Source organism: Halichoerus grypus, chromosome 12 (assembly GCF_964656455.1).
Source record: "Halichoerus grypus chromosome 12, mHalGry1.hap1.1, whole genome shotgun sequence".
NCBI lineage: Eukaryota > Metazoa > Chordata > Mammalia > Carnivora > Phocidae > Halichoerus > Halichoerus grypus.
In genome coordinates, this window is record NC_135723.1 from 49456426 (window position 1) to 49478143 (window position 21718).

General features: G+C 39.1%; 1 protein-coding gene across 6 annotated transcripts in view; it reads right to left on the reverse strand.

Annotated features, from left to right (window-relative positions):
* The window catches only part of CRPPA (CDP-L-ribitol pyrophosphorylase A), a 407209-nt gene that overhangs the window by 375234 nt on the left and 10257 nt on the right, over positions 1–21718 (reverse strand). For all 6 annotated transcript variants that reach the window (XM_078059331.1, XM_078059332.1, XM_078059334.1 and 3 more), the window contains exon 2: positions 14709–14985. In XM_078059331.1, coding sequence (XP_077915457.1) covers positions 14709–14985 — 277 coding nt within the window. The remainder of the gene's footprint in view (positions 1–14708; positions 14986–21718) is intronic.

Sequence of the window (21718 nt, forward strand, 5' to 3'; positions counted from 1 at the left end):
ACTAAATTAAACCACAAAGAGAAAGCATTTTCCACTAACTGGATTAGGAAAAAGTCAATCTAACAGTATGAATTGGAAAGGACATGGCTCTAACTCAAACTCCTGTTATACCCTATTGAGTAGAATTTGTACACATTTGGAAATTAATTTAGCATCATCTGATCAAAATGGTAATATGCATTTATCTCGACTCTAGTGAAATCCTTGCTCATGTACTTAAAACATTAATAGTAATGTTCATGCTAGCAATGCTTGCACTGGCAAAAATTAAAGAAAACATGTTCACCAACTACAAATAGATGAATGGTGATATAAAGCAGTGATCATGAACACATGATAGCTACAAAGATTCACATGAATATATGTCCCTAAATGTATTTTTTTTTTTTTTTTTTGCAGAAGTGCTGTCAAAATAAAAGCAAAACAGAAGTTGAATCGTACAAATAATTTTTTTTACAGGGGTATAAAAAAAAGCACAGAAACCTAGTATGTCCTTTAGGAATACATGCTACAAAATGGGGGGGGGGGGGACACGAATAAAAACAAATTTCAGGATGTTTATCCATGTGGGGGAAATAAATAGGATCGAGGCAGGGATATAGTTTTAAAGCAACTGTAATGTTCAGGTGGTAGATCTGGAGGTGTCCAAAGCGCTTTTCAGGTTCCCCTTTTTTTAATTTCTAAAAGTGTATTTATGGACTCTCACTTTGACCAATAAAAACTTCTCAAGAGAAGAAAACCATCCACATTTGTGATGCTACTAGGGTAGGATTGGTATATTCCAGACTTTGTAAGGTTCTGGTTTAATGGAGGCCTAGAGATCAGCTAACAAGTAGTGCAATAGGAAAACCACTTAAAGCATGGAGTACTGGGTGTTATATGCAAACAATGAATCATGGAACAGTACATCAAAAACTAATGATGTAATGTATGGTGATTAACATAACATAATAAAAAAATAAAAATTAAAATTAAAAAAGCACAAGGTGACTAACTCGCTTACTCAACAAAATGCCCATGAAAAGAATCACATGTCAAAAAAAAAAAAAAAAATCATTCTCTGGCCGACCCTGTTTTTCCTCCAACTACTACTCACTCAACTATCTGGTTTAAACAGATCTAGAATAAAGATGCTTAAATTGACAGGCATGTGCTCCATAGCTGTTTCCACAGAAAGAGACTTTTTTTCAGAAACCTAAATCATCAGTTATATCGATCTTTTCTGAAATATAAAGCACCCAAATTAAGACCCAAGTATGGACAGAGTCATTTAGTTGCCTCGACAATAGAGCCATCTCTAGCAGTAGTTACATTAAGCACAATTCTGAGTTGTCAGATATAAGGTCTCATTGGGAATTAGCCTAATAAGCCCCGAATGGAAGCTTAACAGCTCAGCACCACTGTGATTACCTGCCTCTCAAGCTCATCTATGAAAGTATTTCCACACGTCAATGCATGGAAATCATCAGAGATACAAATCATACAATGTGGAAAAATGAACCCCACCTCTTCTGTTTACTTTTAAAAGCACATTTGAACAATACTTCTCCATACACAGAGCAGGTGCTGACATGTACTCCTACTCACATGTCGGCATTCAAGCTAATTATGACAATGCACTATAGAAATCCTGACTATATAATTACAATTTCATTTACCTGAGTTGTCTTTAGTCTAAGACTACTTAATACACGTTTACACAATCACATCTCTAAAGGTAATCATCGGCCATTATGAGATTTTGAATATTTCATATTTTGATAAAAGAATACCTCAAATCTCCTTCCATAAAAAATATTCAATACAGAAATGTAAGTATTTTATAAAAACCTATCCAAATTGCTCTATCACTCCAAGGGCCCCTAAAAAATAGTATATGTAGCAAGAATAAGGTCCGCATTTGATATACTCAACTTTAAGTCGTGAAAATTAAAGTAGTACCATTTAACTTAAATCTAAAATGATCTGAAGTATTCTTCATGGATGTTCTCAACGTTTAATAAGCTTTATTACATTTTAATTCCTAGACATATCATGGTTCCTTGATCTGCCCCCCTTCTCCAACTTCATTTGAGAGTAATACATAGAATATACAGGGGTAGTAGTTTGAGATAAGCAAAACAAAAGCTTTTCACGCAGCTTTTTCAACATCAGGAACAGATCAAGGCTTACCTCATTCCCTAGTAGTCAGGGAATAATTCACCACCTGCCCTGGACACTTCAACTTTTGTCAAAATATGCCTCAACTTTCCCACTAGATCATCAGAATTCACTGCTTTCTCACAAATCAAATTGCTTCTTTAGGCGTAGGACTTAATACCAATGTTTCTTTCCCTCCAGTAAGATACAGAATCCAATGGCCCAGGAGCACTTATTACCTGACCCCCACCTAATACTGAACTCTGAGCTTCAATGCACTTGATCATGATCAAAACTAACCAATAGAAAGCCAGTACAAGTTACTGTTAGCCATGGTCCATTCTACTTAAGATTCTTTGTTTGGAAAATAACATCATCTGCCAAGTCATTTTTCAGCTCTTTTAAAATAAGCCCACAATACTTTGCATAAATTTCTAATACTGTATATTCTTCCTGATGCACACATATTAACTTTTACTTCTGAAGTGTTCTTTAATCATTACCAAGTATAGCCCTACTATAAAACACAAATATTGCCCACACACTCATACACCCACATGTCAGAGTTTCTGGTTATTAATTACACTGCTTCTCTTCAGAAAAGTACTCAGATTTTCTAACTAAAAACTAACCATCCTACAGGACATGGGATAGTCCCCCAACAGAAAGCATCTTACCCAAAATGTCAATTGTGCCAAGGTTGAGGAAGCCTGTGCCACTTCCATATTCAGATATAGAAAAAAAACTAAGGTCTGGAAGTCTACAAAAATCCCTTTTGCCTTAATACTGGAAAAACCACCCAATATATTAAGTATAGGGGACTGTTATGAGATAAGCAGTAAGATGTACCTTGGTCAAGTGTTGATAAGATCACAAGCAGTTGAAAATCTTTAATTAGGGGCACCTTGGTGGCTCAGTCGGTTTGGCATCTGTCTTGGGCTCGGGTCATGATCTCAGGGTCCTGGGATCGAGCCCCACATCAGGCTCTGGGCTCAGCAGGGAGTCGTCTTCTTCCTCTCCCTCTGCACCTGCCCCCTGCTCCTTGAGCTTGTGCGTGCTCTCTCAAATAAATATTTAAAAAATAATTTTTTTTTAAATAAACTCTTTAAGTACTATATCCATCGGTAGGTCTGCCTAGTTTAGGCAAGCAATTCAGTGTCTCAACTAATTTCACACAACCTCGGAAGAATGCAGGGAGTGCAGGAGCACAGGGATTTTAGCACAAGAGAAGATCAGATCTACTGGAAGGGAATGGCAAAGAAAAATTGAAGCATAGAAAAGTACTCGTGTCTTATTACCTCATGGCTCACATCATCCAATCAGGTCCAGCCAATCCAAGTCCCTTAACATTTTTTTTTCCCCCAACCTCTACTTCTTTCTCTATTTTAATTGGCTTAAAGAGACCTTCACCACTCAGCTGGATCAATACTGTAGATCCCAAACTAATTTCAGTTCCCTCAATCTCCTCCTGTACTCCACATATAAAACCAGGAAGACAGTCATCTTTCTAAACTTCAAGTCTTAGGTTATTTCCTCTTGGTGAGGGGGGGAAGGTGGTTGGGCAGGAAATCAATGGTTCCCCCCTTGTCTCCAGAAGCTAATTCAAGGAAAGAGATCAGGTAGTATTAATGAATTCAGACCTGCTGAAAAAGGCAAATTTCAGTGGTTCTGTTCAGCTGGAAGTTGAACATACAATGTCTGGAATTATAACAAAGAAGGTGTAGCATGACAGAAATTTTGGAGAGAACATGTCAAGTGGTAAAATGGTTACATGGAAATGCTTTGTACCAAGTAGAATAATCATCTCCCAGAGTTACATGTTGTAGGATTTTTTTTATACAGTACTCTGGAAGAGACAAAAACACAGGGATAGAGAACACATCAATAGTTGACAGGGATTAGGAAGAGAGCAAGGGTCTGAGTACCAAGCAGCACCAGAAGGCAACTCTTTGGAGTGTTAGAAAGTTCTGCTGTGATTACAATCATCTATAGATACAAACACTCAGACTATGTACCTTCCCTAAAGTGAATTTTACTGTAGGTCATTTTTTCAGTTAAGTAACATGAGCATGATTTTCATTGCTCAGAAATACTTTGTTAAGTTATAATAGAAGTTAAAGGGAATGTTTAGAGTATGGACGATGGATCTGAAAAGAGAGGTCAAAAAAAAAAAAAGGTAAATACTATAGTCACAGAAGACAAGGTAGAGCTGCAGAAGGAAGATCTGGTTAACACTGTCAAACTTAACTAAGCCATTGGGTATACATTGGTATGTTAGAATACAATTCATTTCTAATGTCAGTCAACTGGAGTTAGCACAATCCCCACAGTTCACAACCAGACTGCCGTTACTATAGACACCAGACACAAGTGAGGTCCTCACATCACATATAATCCTGACCAACTGGCTCCAAGTGCACGAGGTTCTCACAGCCCCCACTGAAGTTCACCAAAACTCCTGGAACTCAGGAAAATGATTATGACTACATTTTGATTATGATTACTTCAGATTACACATTTATGACCAAGGATATTTTGGTCAGAGCAGATAAATGAAGAGACACACAGGGCAGGGTCTGGGAGAGTGCACAACACAGCTTCCCTGGTGCCCTCTCCTCATGGAATAAGCAAGTGCCATGCTATCAGCACACCACTGTTCAACCAGTTAGCTTCCCTGAGCTTCAGCATCCAGGGTTTTTACTGGGATATCATTTTGGCATTATGAGCAATTGAATCACCGACCATGTGGTTGAATTCAGTCTCCAGCCCTATTCCTCTCCCCCAGAGGTGGGGCTGATTCAAAGCCTCAAATCTCCAATCACCATTATTAGACACCAATAGTATTTCTGGTGACCAGCCTCCATCCTGAGTGATCTCATTAGCATAAGCTCAGGGGAGATCCAAGGCGCTCATAAAAGAAAAGAACACCCACAAAGACCATCCTAGTACTTGGAAAATCCCAAATATTTCCATTCTCCCTTCAAGGAGCCAAATATAAAAGCCAGTCAGCTTCTTTATTTTACAACAGACTAAAAATGCACATCTAATTTAGGAATTGAGATGTTACAGGTGCACTTAGAGGAGTCAGAGGAGAAAAAAGCCAGATTGCTGTGCACTGATGAGTAAACTGAAGGTGCAAAAGCAGGAGCAATAAATCTGATGGTTATTGTCAGAAGTTGATTAAGAAGAGGATAAAACATGATTAGAGATGCAAGAACAGAGGGCTTAAATTCGTGCAAGTAATTAAGGAAGTATCTTCCCTCGGGAGCACATCTCGAGGAGGCTGCTTTCCTGATGCACTGTCATTTTCAAATTCATGTTATTACTGGCAGTTTTGTGAATATAAGAGCTAGCTTAGAAGTCCTAAAATGATTCTCTGTCATTTCTGTGTTCCAAGTTATTTTACCCTTGCCAACATCTCTCTTAGAACAATGCCCTTATTATTGCTTTTCATCTCTGGAAATATGCAGAAATATACAAGTAATTTATACTTAGTAAAACTCTTGTACTTTCAGCAGTATGGCTGACAAATTATCTTGCAAAACCTCTTGCTATTTAAAAAAGAAGATATGTTATTAACAGCTTTTCTCCCCCCAGCGTGACTTTTAAATTTTTTTTTTTTAAGTTTTTTTTTTTTTTTAAACTAGGACTCACTAGGTAACTCCCTAGGACTAACATCAGAGCCAGAACTCAAGGAAAACAGCAGAGATGTTTGTGTTAATAAGAGGTTTTAAACAAATGAAAAGGATTGAGGAATGACATTTTGAGCCTATGCTACTTGGTCAGGTAGAACTGTGGTCCTCACATAAAGATCCATGTAACCATTTAAAAGGTAGACCACCTAAAGTACAGTATCCAGTGTGGTAGGACTGCACAGAATTGTTTGCTGTCCTGGTTTGGATTCTGAAGGGGAGGGGAATCTCCCCTGAGAAGTCTTAACTATCACCTTGATTTGATATAAGTTCAGATTTTGGCTTAACATTACCATAAGATGCATAAAACCTCAAGCCAAAAATTAACATAAAGAGATCCCAAAATGGTAAAGCCCTCAGGATCCCCAGCAGAACCAACACAAATCTGTTCCAGAAACATATCCTCATCCCATGCCCAAAGGACTCCTACTTATAATGTCTTGCCAAACATGGGCCTACAATACAGTTTACTCAACAGAAGAGTAAACAAATCACAAGTGAAGTAATGAAGAACTACAAAGAATTACATTAGCTACAGTGTATTAAATATTCATATTTAAATACTGAAAAATAGAATATAAAATCATAAGAAAAAGGAGCCCAATGACATTTGAAAAGGACTGAATCAAACTTCTAAAAATTAAAATTTTAATTGGAAGAACACTTCAACAAGAAATTACGTAAGGGCTGAAAAAATGAGAACTGAATTTTCCCAGAAGACACCACCCTCCTACACACGCATGCACTTGCACACATGGGAAAAAAAAAGGTAATAAGAGGACAGGGTAAGGTTTACCATACATACAGTGAGGCAGAAGTAAAAGAGAGAAAGCCGTAGGGTGGGAAATGGGGGAAGGTCAATATTTAAAGGATAATGGTACAGAAGTTTCTAGAAATGGGTAAGATGTAAATCAAAACTCATGAATAAATACAAGGGACAAAAAAATTCTTATCTAGTCACCTATTACAGAGAGTGCACATTACCTGCAAAAAAATAAGGGACTTTAGAAATCAACCTGATGGACCCTCCATAGCTAAGATAGTGATGGAGTAGGAGGACCTAGACTTGCCTTGTCCCTCTAAAGTAATGAGGTAATTATCCAATCATTCTAAATACCCAAGAAATTGACCTGAGTTCTGACAGAACAAACTGCACAACTAGAGGGAGAGAAGAGCCACATGGAGGAAAGTACAAAGTGCAGAGATGTAGTTTGGGGAAGAAATGCACTGCAAGTACCGTGGAGGTGAGGGAGCCCTGGTCAGAGAGAGCTGAGAGAGACACAGGAGTGCAGAGGGGTCTCAGGAGGAGACCACTTCCCCAAGGCCACTGGCTGGGAAAACTATGGAGGCTGATGGTCCTGAGTTTTTACAACCAGCAGGGCTCAAAGACTGGAGTTTTTAGAGGTCATGCTGGAACAGAGCCTTAGGGCACTGCCCTGCTCCGGGAGAGAAAGCAGGCTAACCACCCGGGGCATGATTGGAAGGTCACTTAAGGCACAAAGGGAGAGACTGTTTGCTCTTCTAGCATCTGTGAGACGTGGAGTTTGCAGCAACGCCTCTCTGGGGACAAAGGAGCCAGTGGGCACCATTCCCCTCCCCCACCCCTCTGCATGGGTGCAGAGACACCAGCCGAGGGCAGCTAACCCAGACACTGGCTGTTTAGCCTACTTTGCTGCAAATTGCAGGCCCCCTCACTCTGGCGTGACTGCCCTTCTAGGTAAAACCTGCATCCATCCCAGTGTGGTGAGACCCTCCCCCCAGAAGACCAGCACAGCCCACCCCCTCTGCCATAGCACACCATTAAAATTTGGAGTTTTAAAAGTCAGCAGGTTTAGCTGGGATAGAGCCCAAAGGGTATTGCACTGCTCCAGGCAGGCAAGCAAGCAACCTGGAGACAGACTGCATGAAAACAGCAATCTGAAAAATGCCTGGGATGTACATAGGGAAATTATGCACTCTTCTGGGGGTGCTTCCCTGAGAGCAGTAAGCACAGAGACCCCTCTCCGGGAACAAAGGAGCTGACTGGCACCATTTCCTTCCTTAATCCTTCAGCAGAAAGCAGCTTCAGTAAACAGCCTAGCTCCAACACTGGCTGCCTAACCTGCTTAAACCAAGTCCCACCCCCAGTGCTCTGCTGCTACTGCTTTTCTCAGGCAAGTGTGCCTATAGCCCAGTACAGTGGGCCCCTTCCCCCAAATACCAGCAGGAACCCCCACATACATCACGTCTTCCAACCATAGGGTTCTGCAAGGCTTCAGTTATAGTGGAAGTAGTATCAGGTCTCATTTAACAAGCAGACCAGAGCACATCTAGTTTAAACTTGCCACACTCTGGCCAAGGTCCAAACACTGCCCACTACAGGCAAGAAGAGCTTCTATAGATGACTGACCAGAGGACAGAGCAGCCAAAACTCAGCAGCAGAGGGCAGAGTGCAGAGTACACAGCAGAGACCCGCTGAAACACCAGGCCCTGAGAACTATATGAACTCTTCTTCATAAAGCCATTACTCTCAGGAGCAGTAACTAACTTACAAGGGAAGGCCCGTAAGGCTAGCCACAGATCTCCACACAGAAACTTGGCAAGCCAGAAGAGAGTGGCATGGTATCTTCAATGTGCTGAATGGGAAAAATCTGCAGCCAAGAACTACTCTATCCAGCAAACCTATCATTCGTACTAGGAGGAGAGATAAAGAGTTTGGACAGACATTGTCCAAAGAAGACATACAGATGCTAACAGACATGTGAAAGATGCTTGACATCACTCATGATTAGGGAAATGCAAATCAAAACTACAATGAGATATCACCTCACACCTGCCAGAATGGCTAAAATTAACAACACAAGAAACAACAGGTGTTGGCGAGGATACCGAGAAATGGGGATACCTCTTACACTGTTGGTAGGAATGCCAACTGGTACAACCACTCTGAAAAACAGTATGGAGTTTCCTGAAAAAAGTTAAAAATACAACTACCCTAAGATTCAGCATTCCCACTACTAGTTATTTACCCAAAGAATACAAAAACACAGATTTGAAGGGACACATGCATCCTGATGTTCACAGCAGCATTATCAATAGCCAAACTATGGAGAGAGCCCAAATGTCCATCTCTTGATGAATGGATCAAGAAGATGTGGAATATATGTGCAATGGAGTATAACTCAACCAAAAAAAAAAAAAGAACATCTTGCCATTTGCAAGGACATGGATCGAAGTAGACAGTATTATATGGAGTGAAATAAGTCAATCAGAGAAAGACAAATACCACAGGATTTCACTCATATGTGGAATTTAAGAAACAAAACAAGTGAACATATGTGAGGGAGGGGAAGAGACAAGCCAGGAAAGCCTCTTAACTATAGAGAATAAATTTTGGGTTACTGAATGAGGGTTGGGCAGGGGGAATAAGTGGGTGATGGGGATTAAGGAGGGCACTTGTTAGGATGAACACCAGGTGTTATATGTAAGTGATGATTCACTAAATTCGACACCTAAAACTATTATTACACTGTACATTAACTGGAATTTAAAAACTCGAATAAAATAAATAAAAATAAAATCAGCCTGACAGAAAAGGCAGGTAACTTTCAAGGGATACAATTAGACTTTCAAGGGATACTATTATACTGGTCAACAGACTTCTCACAAGCAGAATTAAAGCCAGGACACAATGATATATTTTCAAAGTACTGGGAAAGAAAAAAATAGTTATAAACTTAGAAATGTATACCCTAGGCAAATGATCATCAAGTGAAAAGCAGAATTAACCCTGAAAGGGTTTACCTGCTAGCTCTATTGAAGTCTTCTCCCCTCCATGGAACCCAGAAATGAAGCTTATAGAGATAAGATAACCTGGGTCCTGGTGATAGTTCTGAGTTCCTGTATGCAGATAACTCAATTATCAGCCTTAATTTGGGACATCTTAGTATTTTGACGTAATCTATCTTCAATTTGAAAATGGTTTTTAAACCAAGAAGTTAAAATTTCACAGTTCCCTTTAACATGTATGCTCTCCAAGGGGCTGTCTCAGTGTCTACCTTATGCAGGAAAGGATTTAATCTGCAAGGGACCTTTGGGTACAGCTTGAAAGTTAAGAGCTAAGAGAAAAGAGAATCCGTTAAGAATCTATACAACACAATTTAAGAGAACAAAGGAGCATTAGTTCAAAAGAAGTCACGGAAACCAAGTGGCTTAGTGTCTCTGACTAAGCTCACCATTTTCTTGCGTTGGGATGTTATCCAATTCAGACCAGTCTTGGGCAATTTAATGCCTAGAGGGTAAGAAGGTGTCATTCCTTTCCACCAACACAAGAACTTCAACTACCACGCCAAGTCTCAATTCCACTTATGTTTTTACAATTAGAATTTAGAACAGTGTGAGAGTGTTGGCAGGAAGCAGTACCTGGATTACCTAAGGTTGTTAGGTCACTATCCTAACCTTTGTAATTTAGGAGAATCAAGAGATACTGAATGTCTTCAGTGTAAGACTATGTATTGTTTAGAGACAACCCTTCTAGATTAGCTGAATGAAACCTTCCATGGCCTCTGAGCTCTTTTACAACTTTCACCAAGTTACAGGTAACTGACAGCAATGCAAAATCATACGTGCCTATCAAGATGTAAATCCACTCTGCCCAGTGGAGGTTTGACACCCCTCACATGGGGGGGGGGGGAAGACAGTTTTGCCTATGTGAGTTCATTTCAGTATTGCTTTATTTCATGAAAATGTGTGCTTCTCTGGATTCTAACCTGTGCCTGGTTCTTTCATTAATAACATGAGCATGTTAAGAATTTCACATACCTGTATGAAACTCATTTTCTACTTTCTTGAAAATTATTCCCTAACACCATCAAAACAAGACATCATTTCTAGCAGACACCAGGTTTCTGAAGCTTCAAAATAAATTGTGAAGATGCCACTTACAACTAGCTTCTTAATGCCAAGTTTCAGCGATTTCATTAAAATATCATGTATGATTTAATCATGTACATAATACATAAGTTATTCTGATTAACCTTAAAGACAGTCCAGGAATTCCAACAAATCTGCAACAAAGTCAGTAACTGCTATATCTGTTAATGTTTCATTAAGTCACCAGTTAAACTAGGGTATCTGGGCTTGTAACTGCAGCAGGAGAGTCCTCTTCAGTTTCAGACCCACTACCAAAAGTATCACTTTACTGACAATCTTAGAAATAAGATCTCAAAAAGAATAACGGACTAAAAATTCCAAATGCATAATTTCTATAGTGAGCTTGATTGATAGTTTTCCAAAAGGTAATACAGGCAAAGACCTCTAATTATACTCACCAGGTACTATAAATTTTTAATTATCTGCCCCAACTATCTAGTCCTCCCTAAGAACTTACTCAAATTTGTTAAGTTTCACCCTAATTCCTTAAAATTCTAAATCCTGTGTTTCTTCATTCCTCCTCAGGGCACTTCTAACTGATCATATTGCCTCTAGCAAAGCTGAGGAGCCTGCAGAACAGGAAGGGGTCAGAGAATTCAGGGAGTCGTGATCAAGTTTTGAGGTCAGCTAACATACCTCTATCACAATTTTCACTCCATCAAGGTACCTTTAAATTACATTGAAGAAAAAGGTTTTCTTTGATTTATGGAATTCTTACACAGGTTTAAAAGGAATTCATGTTGTCGGGGGGAAGAGGTAACATTAGAAACAATTTCCTGAGAAAGAGATTGCAGTTGTATATAGGTAACTAAAGAGAAATCACACATTATCTTTTCCAGATGGGTATTTTTTTTTTTTTTATGGTTAACTTAGAAATATTTTATTATCAAATCTGGCATCTTTTTTAATTGTTATGTTAATCACCATACATCAGTTTTTGATGTAGTGTTCCATGATTCATTGTTTTCATATAACACCCAGTGCTCCATGCAGTACATGCCCTCCTTAATACCCATCACCGGGCTAACCCATCACCCACCCCCCTCACCTCTAGAACCCTCAGTTTGTTTCTCAGAGTCCATAGTTTCTCATGGTTCATCTCCCCCTCTGATTTCCACCCCCTTCATTTTTCCCTTCCTACTTTTTTTTTTGTTTTAATATATATTATTTGTTTCAGAGGTACAGGTCTGTGATTCAACAGCCTTACACAATTCACTGCGCTCAACATAGCACATACCCTCCCCAATGTCCATCACCCAGCTACCCATCCCTCCCACCCCCCACCACTAAGGCAACCCTCAGTTTGCTTCCTGAGATTAAGAATTCCTCATATCAGTGAGGTCATATAATACAGGTCTTTCTCTGATTGACTTATTTCGCTCAGCATAATACCCTCCAGTTCCATCCACGTCGTTGCAAATGGCAAGATTTCATTCCTTTTGATGGCTGCATAATATTCCATTGTATATATATACACCATTTCTTCTTTATCCATTCATCTGTCGATGGACATCTTGGCTCCCTCCATAGTTTGGCTGTTGTGGACATTGCTGCTATAAACATTGGGGTGCACGTACCCCTTCAGATCCCTACATTTGTATCTTTGGGGTAAATACCCAGTAGTGCAAATGCTGGGTTGTATGGTAGCTCTATTTTCAACTTTTTGAGGAACCTCCATACTGTTTTCCAGAGTGGCTGCACCAGCTTGCATTCCCACCAACAGTGTAGGAGGGTTCCCCTTTCTCTACATCCCCGCCAACACCTGACGTTTCCTGACTTGTTAATTTTAGCCATTCTGACTGGTGTGAGGTGGTATCTCATTGAGGTTTTGATTTGGATTTCCCTGATGCCGAGCGATGTTGAGCACTTTTTCATGTGTCTGTTGGCCATTTGGAGGTCTTCTTTGGAAAAATGTCTGTTCATGTCTTCTGCCCATTCTTGATTGGATCATTTGTTCTTTGGGTGTTGAGTTTGATAAGTTTTTTATAGATTTTGGATACTAGCCCTTTATCTGATATGTCATTTGCAAATATCTTCTCCCATTCTGTTGGTTGTCTTTTGGTTTTGTTGACTGTTTCTTTTGCTGTGCAAAAACTTCTTATCTTGATGAAGTCCCAATTCATTTATGCCCTTGCTTCCCTTGCCTTTGGCAATGTTTCTAGGAAGAAGTTGCTGCGGCTGAGGTCAAAGAGGTTGCTGCCTGCATTCTCCTTTAGGATTTTGATGGACTCCTGTCTCACATTGAGGTCTTTCAACCATTTTGAGTCTATTTTTGTGTGTGGTGTAAGGAAATGGTCCAGTTTCATTCTTCTGAATGTGGCTGTTCAATTTTCCCAACACTATTTGTTGAAGAGACTGTCTTTTTTCCATTGGACATTGTTTCCTGCTTTGTCGAAGATGAGTTGACCATAGAGTTGAGGGTCCATTTCTGGGCTCTCTATTCTGTTCCATTGATCTATGTGTCTGTTTTTGTGCCAGTACCAAACTGTCTTGGTGATCACAGCTTTGTAATAGAGCTTGAAATCCGGAATTGTGATGCCACCAGCTTTGCTTTTCTTTTTCAACATTCCAGATGGGTATTTTTTAACTCACCACCTACACGGCAGAGAAGGCTTAGAGGACTCCTTCCATTTGTCTACAATCCTAGATGTTGTAATTCATCTTAATACCTTTTAAGTACTTAGCCCTCTACTGAGTAGTTAACACCTAATTTCCAACCCTAAAAAAACCCACAGGGATTAGCATCAGTATTTTTACAAGGCAAAGGGACTCGAAGAGGTTGCTCAAGTTGTACGTACACCACTAATTAGAAAGCCTGAGAACTGGGCCTACACATGTCCCACTCCACAGCCTATTGCTATCATGCTTTACCCGAGTGTGTACAGCAACTTTCACTTCGTCTCAAATTTAGACTACAAACCTCTTAACTTATTTTTAGGATTTTATCTAGTAATACAAGAACCAAACAAAGATGTTCTATATTATAATAGGACTTTTGCTATCCTGTGTTCTTCTGGTGAATTAGAATGCAGAATTCAGCGTCATCTTAAAACTATTTTAAATGGTGTGAAAATCCTGTTCAGCTATTTGTGCTGGAAAGTAAACCACTCCCAAAAAGTCAAAATGCAATTTGGGTGTGATGAGCCAGACTTTTTATTATTATGTGCATCCTAGACTTGAGAGTTTTCTTAGGTATTTTCAGGTAAGTGCACAACGCTTCTCATTTCTTCAGTGTACATGCAGAGCCATACTCTGAAGACAGTATTACATTCTCCAAAAAGCTCATGTTATGAAGGACTATAAGAAAAGATAAACTCTAGTACAGTCTCATGATAGAATACTTCAAGCTTCCTAAAAAAAATTTAGCATTATGTCTTTAAGTCAAACAGACATTTACCATCAACAGATGAATGGATAAAGAAGATGCGGTATATATGTATACAATAGAATATTATACAGCCATCAAAAAATGAAATCTTGCCATTTGCAATGACGTGGAATCAGAGGGTATTATGCCAAGCAAAATAAGTCAATCATAGAAAGACAATTACCATATGATCTCACTGATATGTGGAATTTGAGAAACAAGGCAGAGGATCATAGGGGAAGAGAGGAAAAAAGGAAACAAGATGAAACCAGAAAGGGAGACAAACCCTAAGAGACTCTTAATCTCAGGAAACAAACTGAGGGTGGCTGGAGAGGAGGGGGGTGGGAGGGATGGGGTGGCTGGGTGATAGACATTGGGGAGGGTATGTGTTATGGTGAGCACTGTGAATTGTGTAAGACTGATGAATCACAGACCTGTACCCCTGAAACAAATACATTATATGTTAATAAAAAAATTAATAAAAATTAATAAAAAAAGAAAAAATGGACATTTAAATATGATTTCATCAAAATCCAGCAAGTTAACATTTGCTATAACATTTGTGTCTTTTAACCATTTTCGGAAATTTAACCACTTACCCCATGTTCCTTAGCAGCTGTGACAACTTTAAGGAGGACATCTTCCTCGACAAATGGTCTCACAGCATCATGGATTATCACAACTTCTGGCTTAGAGAGTTTAGAGTCAGGCTGGTCCTCTGCCAGGGCTTTTAGTCCATTGAAAATTGACCTGTGGCGGGTCACTCCAGCTTCAACCAGGGAGATTCGCTGATGCTGGTACTTCTGAATAATACGCTTCATTGCTTCCATGTTCTCTCCAGTTACTGCTACAACAATGTCCTTTATCCAACATACTCTGAAAGAAAAGTGTGCATACATTTAACATAAACTGGGCCTTATACAAGTTAAGCAAGTAACAAACTGAATTAATAAGTACTACTGTAACTTCTTAGGGATATTGAAAACTGAAAGTAAATCAGTTTAATGCATTCTATCAGGTCTAGTAAAGTATCATCAGTATTTCATACTCCACTTAACAATTTCACTATGGACTATAAAACATTTCATCTATATAGATATTATACAATAGATAGAGATTCCTAACTAAGTTTGATTTAGACTATCAGTAAATTAAGAAAAAAGAATGCAGTAATAGGCCTTTAAATTGATTCTTTCCAAGTATTTTGTTCAATAGAATAGGAACAATTCAAAGCAGTTTCGAATACCAAAGTTTTGTCTCTCTCAAGTCCACTGAATTGCTAAAAAAAAAAAAAAAAAAAAAAAAAAAAAAAAAAGCTGCATCACTTATCTAACACAAACTTTGCCTACATCAAGGTGAAACGTTATAGCTTAAATAGGGAAACTGAGATTGTATAAATATAAGTGAGACTCAAAATGATAAACTTTGTAATAAAATATAAAATTAAAGAATTAACCTATTGAGTCATACAAAGGATTGAGCAATTTTTCTGTTGTACAACATTTTCCTCAAGACTTCCCGACCTATCGTTCTGCACTGTCCACAGCCCTGAGAGGCAAATGCATTACATCTTGGCAGACTTCTCTTGAACACCAGGGCTAACAGAGCTTAATGTCATTAAACTCTATGTTCCACAGCCAACAGGCCCAGACCAGGCCAACTGCCTCTGACCCATGCTATCAACTCTGAATAAAGGTCACTTTAAAATTTAATAAGACTTCAAAAAAAAAAAATCTTTTTAAGAACACTTAGCCTGTGAGATACTACATGTTCATGTTAGATAGTTCAAGTCTTATGCACATTTTTACAGAGATGGAAGGGTCTGAAAATTACTTAGTGAAATTAACTTCGTTTATATGAACATTCAGTTGATTTACTCAATTATTAAACTCCGATCTTCTGTTATTCAATCAACCCTTTCCATGGGGTTCAAAACCCCATTCTGCCTGTGGCTACAAAAATAATACACAGATGTACAACACTAAGAGCTACTTTATAGGCACACTGTCTTTTCATTTTAAGTCTATTCCTTTAATAAGTATTTATTGCACGCTGAATCAATGATCAGCATTGAGTACACAATGAAAATAAACACTGCCTTCGCAAGGCTTACAGATCAAAGAACACCAAAGAATAAATACAAGCTGTGATCAAGCGCTATGAAGAAAGCCAGGCTCCAGCATTGCAAGCAAATGGACTATGTGACCAGCACAGGGATGGCCAAGATGACACTCCCTAAGGAAGCAGAATTTGCTGTAGGATCCAGATGGTGAGTGGCGGCAGGGGGAAAAAGGCAAAGGGGTACGAAGGGCTGGTGTAAGCAAGGGCCATGGCAAGGTCCTTAGGGCCAGGAACCCACTGCAGTCAAATCCTGTAAGCAAAGGGGAGAAGAGCCTATAAAAAGGCTGAAGGTCCAGGCAAGAGCCAGACTGGGCTAGGCCATGGGAACCTCTCAGACCGTATTATGGGTTTTAATGTTATAAGAGAAAGCCATAAAAAACCTGTACGCAGGAGAGGACATTTACACCTATTAAAAAAAAATGCTCACCTACCCAAATTGTATTAGGACAGAAAGACCCCTAAAAGAGGACCACCTCCTAATTCCCCAAACCTGTGAAGATATAACCATACACACAGGATGAACTTCACAGAAGTGATTAATTTAAGGATCTTGAGATGAATCATTCTGGACTATCTGGGTAGGTCTAATATAATCACAGGAGCTCTTACACATGAACAAGAGGCAGAAGAGTTAAAACAGGAGGAGTTAACAGAATCAGTGCTCAATGTGATAGAGGACCACAAGTCCAGGATCGTGAACGACCTCCAGAAACTAGAAAATGGCAAGTAAATTTTCCCTGGAGCTTCCAGAATGAACGTAGCACTGCAAACACCTTTATATTTTAGCCCAGTGAAACCTATATCAAACTTCTGACTCTTCTGACTTCTTCATGTTGCTTTAAGCTACTCAGTTCATGGACCTCTTTTTTTCTTTCAACAGCAGCAATAGGAAGCTAATTTAGGAGCCTCAATTTTAGTCTTGCTGCAACGTAGAAAAGAGATTTAGTAGAGACAAAGGATGCAGATAGACCAGATAGGAGGCGGCGGCTGCTGCATTCTGGGCAATGCAGTGATTGTAGCCTGGCTACCCAACTAAGCTTGTAGATGGCATTTGAGAGAAAAATTCGAGGTAATAACCTAGTAAGATTGGCAAAATAAATCAATTATGACAGAATATAAAATAGCTAACCTAGATTAACATTTACTATAGTTTGAGCCTTAGTCATGTTCTAAACTCCTAGGGTCCTTCCCCTCTACTATCTCTTAAACGGGGAAACAATTACGATAGGATATATACATCATATTCGTTTTCCTACACTACCATCTTACACTACAACATACTTGAAATAGTTTTACCATTCTTCATCAAAAGAAGACCTTCCATCTTCTACAAGGTAGGTTCCATGATAGCAGGGACAACATCTTTTCACCCACTGCTTTTCACCTAGTACCTAATAAACACTAATTTGCTTAGTAAACGACCATGGTCAGTCTTATCTACCAGAAACAGCGTAACATCTGACAACACAGCGTTGTCTCAGGGTTATGAAAATGCAAGAAGCTCTTCATTAACCTAGTTAGCTACAAAAACTCAGTAATGAGTATAACTTTCCCTATGCGATGTGGGTGTGTTTTGAGTCATGTGACTCCTTACCTTCATTTCTAGAACTTTAGCTGCTCTAAGGCCAGGATTACTTATGTTTTGTTAGACACTGGGGGGAATTTCAATCACAAATAAACTAAGACAATGCAGTAATATTCACAGAATACCAGAGAGTGGGATATGTATTATTATGTGCAAGCAATAAAAACTTTACTTACTGGAAGATTCAGTGTGCATTGCTCTTTGGTTTGTAGTCCATCCATCCCCCATTCCTTTCACTGTAAACTTAACTGATCACAGCATACTTAACAGTTTAGAATTTATACTGTACTCAAAGCCCCCCTGCAAGTGACAAGTGACAGTTTGTGTCTCCTAAATATGAAGCTTCCCAAAGTTCTGTCTTCACTGACACCCCTATGATCAAGGCACTCATCTCCCCATTATTGCACTATCCTCTTAGCTGGTCTCCTCATCTTATCCCAACACAACCCATTCTTACCACTTCTGGAGGGTTTTTCTCACCTGCAAACCTAAAGTCACCCCCTGCTGGTTCTTGAGCTGGGCCCTTTAAGATCTGAACTCAGCCCACTCATTACTACCCCACTTCATCTCTCTCATGCCCCTCTTACTCGGAGGGCATTTTCTCGCACACCCAGGTCTTTGCTTATGCTACCTCCTCCGCTTCCCAGCACACCTACCACCCATCCTGGGTTGGGAGGGAAGTAGGAGGCTCAGTGCCCCTTGCTCAGCTGTGGGTTCAGATTGGCTTCCCCCAGGAAGCTTTACTAGTCATTCTGGGGGCAGCATCCCTGCTCTCCACTTCCAGAGTACTCTGTCAGAGACACTTAGCATCGTACCCTACGGTTTGCCTTTTCTATCTCCCTCACCAAGCTGCCAACTCACAGAAAGCAAAGTCTACACCTCAGAGCTTGGCACATTCCAAACCAAGTAGTATTAGTAATATTAACAGCAATGAAGATTGATGGTTTGCGAGGTGACGCATACTGTGTAGAGTACCAGCCTGCAAAATCTATCAGATTGCGATAAGTCACTATTATCACCACTTTATAGATGACACAGAAGCAGTGACCTGCCCATAACCTCACGCTTAGGAAATGAAGGGACCTGGGTGGACCCAAGTCTGATTTTGGAGCACACAGTTAAGCTCTGCAAATGTACTAATAGTTTCTGAGAAGGATGTAGTAAAATCCAGGAGCAAGAAGAGCATGTCCACATCCACTGTGTCTCCAGCATTCCATTCATCTTATTAGTGATGAACCATATAATATTGTTGCATTTGTGGTCAAAATGTCAAGTTTCTTGTAATTTCCTGTAATTCAAGCAAAAATAAACATCTAACATTTGCCAGGCAGTATACTAGACCATTGTGATATAATAATAAACCAAGACTGGCAGAATTCCTGACCTCACACACCATATGTTAATATCTGCTAAATGAATCCATGAATAGAGAAGACTTAATTAGAAAGGAATAAATCATTAGTTTAAGTGTTTAAGCCTTTTCTCCATCCATGGATTCATTTAACATATTTGACATAATGGTCTATGATTCGCCTGAGTTTAAAGAATTATTAACAGTGATCAAACATATTTCAGCTTATTAATATGACATCACAATAAGGTTTTTGGTTTTTTTAAAGAAACTTTAAGTACATGCTCAAGTAAATCAGTAGGCAAGGCTGTTCTATAGTCAAGAGCTTAACTTGTACTCTAAGCTCTTCATCTCTTTCCATAGTGAATTTTACCAGAAAAATAGCTTAAAAGCAACTTTTAAAGACCTCATATTGCTATTTTTCACAAAAAGTACTTTCAATTATCTTAACATCGAATAATAGGGAGAAAGACATTGCTAGACTAGTCGTTCCAATATCTGCACAATGAGTCAATGAATTAATGAACTCCCAAAGATAAATCCCAATTTTACTAGAATGCCTTCAAAGAGCTATAAAATAATTAAATTCCAAACAAAGCTAGTCAAAATAAATGTAAATAATTAGATATGGCCCATGGCCTTTGACTCTTTCCAAAAGTTGTAGGAGACTCTAAATAGCAAAGTGTTTTAAACTCATCTTTCTCAAACTATAGATCAAGGCCTATGAGTGTGCCAATTTAGTGAGTTTAGATTAACATTTTTGGATAAATGAACTAGAAATTAACAGAACAGTAAAGTTAGAATGCATAGCAAAAGTAAGGATGGGTCTTCTTGAATTCTTTCAAATATGTGCACGTGTGTATTTAAATACATGTTTAATGGAATCATCATGCAAAATCTTCTTTTAAACAAGTCACAATAGGGGCGCCTGTGTGGCTCAGTTGGCTAAGTGTCTGCCTTTGGCTCAGGTCATGATCCCAGGGTCCTGGGATGGAGTCCCACATCGGGCTCCCTGCTCAGCAGGGAGTCTGCTTCTCCCCCTCTGCCTGCCTCTCTACCTACTTGTGCTCTCTGTGTCAAATAAATAAAATCTTAAAAAAATAAATAAGTCGCTATAAAAAATTTTTAGAAGACATGGTTTTAGACCACTCTTAAGAGAGGACATTGTTATGCTATTTTGTTCAGCAACCAAGCATACTCCCAGCACTTGCAAGCCTTTTTAAGTACTGTTTATATTTCAAAGAATTTATTCACATTCTTTTCTAGTTATAGAATTAAGAGTCTTTTACAGTATTAAAGTTTAATAATGTAGGATCATGGAACTGAGAAAAACCTTAACGACCTCACGCAGTGCCTACTGAACAAATATTTGCTGAATAAATGAATCTGGTTGACCTCCTTAGCTGAAGGCAAGTCCACACTGAACTCCCATAGCTGGGTTTTATCAAGTTCTCTTATTTACTTCCTAGCACATTCCATGGGCACTTACAAGTCTAACCTCAAGCTCCATTACACCTATAGACATTTTGAGGAAATTTTTCGTTTCTCATATTTTCTCCCACAATGTTAAAAAAAAAAAAATCACTTCGAGTATTCAGCTTGGGCAGTTTAATATGATCAGTTGAAAAAAAGATTTAAACAAATGCTTTTTAAATACACAGATGGAAAATCAGGTCCTACTAAACCCTCTAAAGGGCTCTTACCAGGTTGCGGGAGTTTGGCCCCAAGGGACAGTGGCAACGGTGGCTGACTGCCATGACAGTCTTCATAGAGACTAGGCCCATTGATTGTACTGTGGCCATAATTGGTAGATTTACATCCCTCCATACCCACCCTCATATTTTAGCAACAAAGTATTGAGTTGATATGAAGGGCCTGGTTCCCAAATGCCCTCAAAAGGTCAGGTCTCCTTATCATGGCCCATGAAGGATTCCCAGTGGTCAAGCCCAACCTACCAGTCTTAATCTCTTCTTGAAGGAGCCCCACGGGGGCCTTCCCACTGGAAATTTAACAAAAACATCTAGTCATCTGACCTACACAAAACACAGTCCTATTGTATTTTTAATAAATATAGGCCATTGCTTGCTTTCCTTCACTCAGATTTGACCCTTAATGAAGCATTAAATTTTTTAATGTCAAATTCATGTATTTGAACATATTTATTCAACTACAACTATCTAAGTGCCTTTTTCTTTCTGAACCCTTAATCCAATTAGTCATCAAAACCTGTCAATCCTGTCTACAGATTTCTCCTCTCTTCCCTACTCCATTCCAACTTTCAGCTCAACTCCAGCATTCAACATTGCTCATTTAAATTAACATTTATGTATTTATTTCTCTATTTTGTTTAAATAAAATTTGCAGGGGTATTCAGAAAGAGTAAGATAGAACAAGTACACAAGAAAGCAAAAATTAGAGACAATCCAGTAAGTCAGAAAATCTAATAAGCCTTGAGTTCATCAACTTACATGTATATACCTACCAGCTGGGAAGATGGTGGAGTAGGAGAACCCTAAGCTCACCTCATCCCATCAATACAACTAGATAACAAC